Source organism: Acanthochromis polyacanthus, chromosome 23, assembly GCF_021347895.1.
Source record: "Acanthochromis polyacanthus isolate Apoly-LR-REF ecotype Palm Island chromosome 23, KAUST_Apoly_ChrSc, whole genome shotgun sequence".
NCBI lineage: Eukaryota > Metazoa > Chordata > Actinopteri > Pomacentridae > Acanthochromis > Acanthochromis polyacanthus.
In genome coordinates, this window is record NC_067135.1 from 13,818,208 (window position 1) to 13,824,808 (window position 6,601).

General features: G+C 37.4%; 1 protein-coding gene across 1 annotated transcript; it reads right to left on the reverse strand.

Annotated features, from left to right (window-relative positions):
* Positions 1-256: 256 nt before the first annotated feature.
* On the reverse strand, positions 257-5,801 carry si:ch1073-220m6.1 (uncharacterized). The gene is made up of 5 exons (XM_022223234.2): positions 4,496-5,801; positions 3,824-4,117; positions 1,548-1,799; positions 1,219-1,358; positions 257-1,123 (listed from the first exon to the last, which is right to left on the reverse strand). Exons 1-5 carry the CDS (start codon positions 4,530-4,532, stop codon positions 725-727), a joined length of 1,122 nt encoding a protein of 373 aa, XP_022078926.1. The 5' UTR covers positions 4,533-5,801; the 3' UTR covers positions 257-724.
* Positions 5,802-6,601: the final 800 nt, after the last annotated feature.

Here is a 6,601-nt window from a genome sequence, read left to right on the forward strand (position 1 = left end):
TTTATACGTCAAAGAAGTTATTTAAACATGATTCATGTAGCACATCACCTGTATGGATATCATGGATTGCACTGCTACCACATGATTGGCTGATTGGATAATTGTATGAAGAACAGATGTGGCCTCACAACTGTTTCTAATGAAGTGCTGTTTGAGTGTGTGTTGTGTTGGAATCAACAAGACAGTTTATAACTACACATATTACAGCACATTTCTGAAAAATACTGACTGAATGAAAGAAGGAAATGGTGAATGATGAAAGAAGTAGTAAGATTATTTACTGAAGCAAAAGCACACATACAGCAATTTGAGTCAGCAGCATGTTACTGTTGTAGCTGTTGCAGGAGGAGCGGATTTTAATTTTTTTTATACCCATTTTTTTTATGCAGGTAGAAAGAAAACTAAGTTATGATGCACACAATTTTTTTTATTTGTATATATATTTGAACATTTATTGAAATAAAACAAGTTTAAAAAGTCCTTGATTGATGGAGCTGTTAACAACTCAGACATCTGAAACATGACCCAGACTTCAGCCCAAAATGTGGGAAACACTAGTTCATTTTTTTTTTCGTATTTTATTTTTTTAAAAGCTTGTTTATATTATGTATTGTGTAAAATCTTCATCTTGAAAGGACCAGAAATGCATAATGTTTGAAAATGTGGAAAAAGGCATCATTCCAGCTTGCACAGCTTTCTGAAAACATCATTCGACTTCTTTCACCTATTGGTGGTGCTGTGGCTTCAGATTTTTCGGCTTCTGCAACACAGTGTACACTGTGTCAACATGCGTAGAGCGCTGAGCCTCATCCACATTGACTGATTCTGAAGTCAAAGCCTCTTGTATATTCTCATGTCCGTTCGTATTGTTGCTGTTGTCACTTTTGCCCAGGCAGGTAGCTGCTTTTGGCCTCTGCACAACGCTGTAGGTGGTATTTACTTCGTGACTTTGCTTGGAGCCCAGTTCCTCTCTCGGGCTGCTGGTCTGGTTGGGTTGTGTGATGTCCACGTTCTCATAGGAGGCCTCAGCTTGACTGGAAGAAGATGTGGAGACTCTGGGCTCAGATAGTGGATGAGCCTCCATTGGCTGACTCTGTATCACTTCAGGAGCATGTGGCCTCACCTGGAAATAATGCCTCAAAATAAGTTTCGTCACCCATATCACAACAAGACCCCGTACTCTATCCAATTGAGTATTTGTTGCTAAATGCAGCTTACCCTGTCATGACGGCACGCAAAAATAGCAAAAATGACAGCACAAATAAGAAGAACCACTCCACCACACACTCCAGTAATTAATCTTGTTTCAGGTGATTGTGGGAATTCCTCTCCCTGTTCAGATTTGGCTTCATGATAACCTGGAAACGCATGAAAACATATAGGGAGCACGGAAATGTTATTTATTGCAAACAACTACTAATTATTGAAATAGCAAGAGTTCAACAAAGCTATCAAGAAAGAAATGAATGTAGCTTTATTTCAGTGCACTAATTTGGTGAATTATAAAGCTGCAGCTTTGCTATTCAAAAATATCCCAGAATACTTACACATTGTTATGCTTTCAGAGGCATCATTTCTGCTAACGTGGTTGCTGGCACTGCAGTTAATATTTGTGTTGTCAATGTCGATGGTGAAGTTGACCTTACTGAATGACTTTTGAGATGTTCTGCAACTGTCTTCCTCACAGACGAATGACAGCCAGTCATCCTGGATAGAGCAGTTGCCTGTGATGTTGCAGAATCCAGCAGTGAGGTTGGACTGAACCACTGATATTAATATCACAGGTCTTGGAATAATTTCTGCAGACAAGTAGAAACAAGAATAATTCAATGGCGCCCTCTAGTGGGGCTCTAAATACAGGGCAATGCAAAAACAAATAGCAATACAGAAAAGAAAATATACTAAAACAGCAACAAAAAACATATATTTGTGTATGATGTTGTAGGTCAAGGTCAGTGGTGCCTCCAGAATATTTTCATATGGGTGACCCAATGGGGACACTGAAAATCTTTGGGTGTCAAAGGTCAACTATGTCAAAGTGAGTGATGAGATGTCACGTATACTTTGGTTTCTGACTTTGCAGTTAATTTTACACATAATCATCTGAGGTGCTTAGATTATCCAGTAGCCATGTTCAAGAGAAGAGTAGCTGCTGTGCATTTGGGTCATTCCAGAATTGGAGGACATTTTACGTCCCACCCATCAAATTTCAATTAATCCATGTTCTAAATAGTAAAACATTCAGTTGTTGTGTAAATGGACTTTATTTATTTAAAATCTAGGACAATGGAACGTTTGACAATATTTTTTAAAATACCAAATAAGTCTGGAGTTCTCCTTTAAATGCCATTTTCTCTTCTCCCACCCCGTCATGATCAAACTGAATCGCAAATAAAAAAGTTAAAATGAAGTTTACTTTCCCTTTTTTGGTATTGTTTTTTCTTCATTCATATCTCTTGCAGTTGTGGGAACTGTTTTTTAATCAACATAATATTTTAAATTATAATTATTACACATGGATCATGTGTCCCACAACAACCCTGTTGGCGTAACCTTTTTAGCTGGTAATATAAGAAGAAAACAGTGAATCACATGATGGAATTAACATCATCAAACAATTTGCCAAAAGAATAGGTAGAGCAAAGCTATGTCCTCTTTTCTATTTTTCATGGTTTTATAACATTGTCAGCCTTGTTTGAATGTCTCACTCTACTTCATGTAACCCTGTTATACATGTTATCAGGATAAGAAATTTTTTTTCTTTACTTTTTTTTTACATCAGTAAGTTTGTCCTCCTGATCAGTCGTAACAGCTAGCCAAATATCCATCTTCTACCGAGAAAAAGCTAACATTAGCATGGATTATCAACTCTGTTATTGTGATTAGAGTAGGGCTAGCAATCAACAAATAAAACATGGAATAAAAATGGTACCACTGATGTAAGCTGAGCCAGTCAAGCCTTTCATAGTTTATTATCTATTATGAATGAATATGGAGCAGAAAATTGCAAAAGAGAAGGTTTATTTTTCAAAAAATTTAAAGCTCAACTGTCCTCTGATTCTGGAGTGACCCATTTAGGTAGAAAAAAAAATCTCCCATAGGCAAGAAATCCACAGCGTATTTATGATTTTACTGCTTAAATGTATGTGTGATTTATCGAACTACAGCAACTTATCGTACACCAAAATGTGTTTTCATTGTTACTGGGCCACCTGTAGTTACTGTAGTAGCAACAGAAGTCATGCTCTGCTACCGCTGCTGCAAATATCCTGCTGTGGAATCGAAACTTGATTTGACAAAAACTATTTAGAATTTAGTAAAGTGTTCAGACTTTTCCAGTTAAATAATATCAAGCTGTGGTGGAGGTCAGGAGTCAAAATGTTTTGAATGTGGCTAATCCACCAGGGATGTATAGAAAAGCACAAAATGTGATTTGGACTCTGACTTTGGAGACGCTCATATAGATCTTGTTGCTGTTGGTTAATGCATGTATCTAATAAAATCAGAGTAAAGACCGGAAGCAACAAATGATTATTGAGCTCCTGTTGATGTTTAGAGATCCACGTGTGCTCTTCTATCAACGAAAGACCCACAAACATACATGATGTGTTTTTTTTAAACTCCCTCTGTGATGTTTACGGGCAGACTGCATGGCCGACTGGCTGCTACTGTCTGCTACTGTCATCTAATGCTGCTTTCAATTGTATTCTGACACTGTAGTTGTATTTACTGAAACTTGGACATCAGAGTTTCTGTAAATGAACTTGACCAATCAGATGTGGTGTGAGCATAGCTGTGGCTCCCTCTAAAAAATGGAACCTACCTTCAACAATGACATGGTGTTCCTCTGATTTTGCATTATAGTCAGAATCCTCAAATGAGACTTCATAGATGCCAGTGTCTGAGTCATTCAGCTCCTTTATACACAAGGAGAGATTTCCAGGACTATAAACCACTCTCTTTTCATAGTTGGGATTGATTCTTCTTTCATTAGCAATAGATTTCCCAGCAAACGTCCATCCACCTCGTTCATAGGGAGGCGGCTTTTGAACATGTAGACATACTGAGCTGTTTTTCAGTGCATAATACATCTTTGATGAGCTGCTTGTCATGATGCCTGATAGGAGACATTGCAGTAAAAGAAAGATATAGATTATTACAACTTCAAAAAGCTTTCTGTGGATACAAAAGATGTACTGAGATAAATGTCATATTAATGAATGCAAAGCTGAAGCTCTTTCCAAGCAAGTATTAATGCCAGCTAAAAACTGATTCTACAACACATTTACATATTCTCCAACATTTTCAATGACCTTCTTTATAACTGCAGCTACAATGCATTTCCTGCTTTCATCTATAAACTCTTACTGAATTAGGAACATGAGGCTTCCTATAGTGTCTTTTCTTCATGCAACCTCATAAATATCTACAAAGCAGATCAACTAGTTGTCACATTTAAAATGAAGATGCTGTAAAAGACTTTTATTTGTCTTACCTGTAATAATCCAGCAACTAAGAAGCAGAAGAAGCATTTTTAATCCTCTCAAAATCGTCTGAACATATGCAAGTATGAAAGTGTTGAACAGGAAACACGCAGGGTATCACTGGTGCAGTGGGACATGACTGCAACAAATGAACGATTTTAATGTTAAGATGGCAGGTAAGATGGCAGGAAGCGGTACAGCATCTGTCATAAAAACGAGAAAAAAATTACGTTTCAACAATTAAGAACAAATATACAGTTTGTAAAATATTACTTAATGTGGTAGGATTACTCCGTATATGTCAGCACAGTTAGAAAATAATAATAAGAATAATTTTGTGACAGAAAATAATTAAATTCATTGTTTTCTGTTTTTGAAATTGTGTAGAAAAGTGTGTAGCAAAGTAGGAAAAATGTGTTAAATAATAAATATATATATGTGTGTGTGTGTGTCTGTCTGTCTGTCTGTCTGTCTGTCTGTCTGTCTGTCTGTCTGTGTGTGTGTGTGTGTGTGTGTGTGTGTGTGTGTGTGTGTGTGTGTGTGTGTGTGTGTGTGTGTGTGTGTGTGTGTGTGTGTGTGTGTGTGTACTTGTTTCTGCTATACCGGTGGGGACTTTGACCTGACTATTTGCTATAAAGGTGGGGACTTGTCTTACGGTGGGGACCTAAAATGAGGTCCCCACGGGTGGCAACACCGTTTTCTTGGCCATATTGTTGTTAATAAAAAATATAAAAGTGCAAAAAACGTTTGTTTAGGGTTAGGCATTGATTTGGTGATGGTTAAGGTTAGGGTTAGGGTAAGGGTTAGGAGTTAGATATGAATGGGAGTCAATGGTAAGTCCCCACCGGTATAGAAAAACAAACATGTGTGTGTGTGTGTGTGTGTCTGTGTGTGTGTGTGTGTGTGTGTGTGTGTGTGTGTGTGTGTGTGTGTGTGTGTGTGTGTCACAGGCCAAATTAGAATCCAGGCAGATTTTAAATCCTCCTCGGCAGAATTAGAATTTTGATTTCGCCTAGGCTAGATTGAAATTTGAAGGGTTTTGAATATGATATGCTCTGTTAATGTAATTATTTGTTTTCCCTAAAATTATGTACCTTGAAATTTGGTTTTAGATACAAGGTAAAGAATTACTTTAGAAGTAATGTCAACTTTTGTCCTCAACACTTGACAAAATAAACAGGGAAAAAAATATGTTGTCAAAGTAGTTTCTGGGTTGTTTTTTTCATATACTGTATACCAAAATCCTGTTAGAGGGTTAGGGTTATTCTTTCTAATATACAGGCTATTGATATATCAAGATTGAAATCCGTACAACAACCATGGTAGGATTTTGATTTCGCCTCGACAAAATCAAAATCCTAATTCTGCCTAGGCGGATTTAAAATCTGCCTGGATTCTAATTTGGCCTGTGCATATACATATATATATAAAATAACACCAGCCTCTAGTGTTTTTCTATATCCTGTGCAGACAGAGCATTTTTTATGAACTAAAGCTGCATTTAAGCAGAAACCATCATATTCCATGATTGACTGATCCTACCATTAGTCTGAACAAAAACGAAACGAGCCATAGTGTGAACTGCAACACACTATAGTCAGGAAGTTCAGTTTGAGTGACACAAAACCACAAGCCAGTGTGCAGGTGTTTGTCATATGACAGGCTTTTACAAGTAGCAGTAGAACAGTGGCATAATAATAATTTTATTTCACTGAACTACAACCAGAGAGATGCATTTGCAGCATAGATTGAGCAAAAAGTCAGAGTTTTCAGTGTCACTGAAGGGGCTTTCTTTAAATCTGACACATCACCATGGTAACTGATGCTGCATAGCTAACCGGCTTTGAAGGAGGTTTTGTTCAGAGTTCTGGATTTAGATTGACTAGAAGACATGCTGCCCTTTCAGTTCATTTCTTGACATATTCTCGATGAGCAATTCTGACCTGAAGGAATACATTATATCTCCAAACAGTTACAGCAGACAAACTGCAAGCATCGCCTTGCCAAAAGAACCATTCGGTTGGTGATGGATGCAGAAAATGCATAATTATGTTCTTATGCTTCATCCTGATTTGCTGCCAAGTCTATTGTACCTTGTTGATACTGCAGCTGATAGA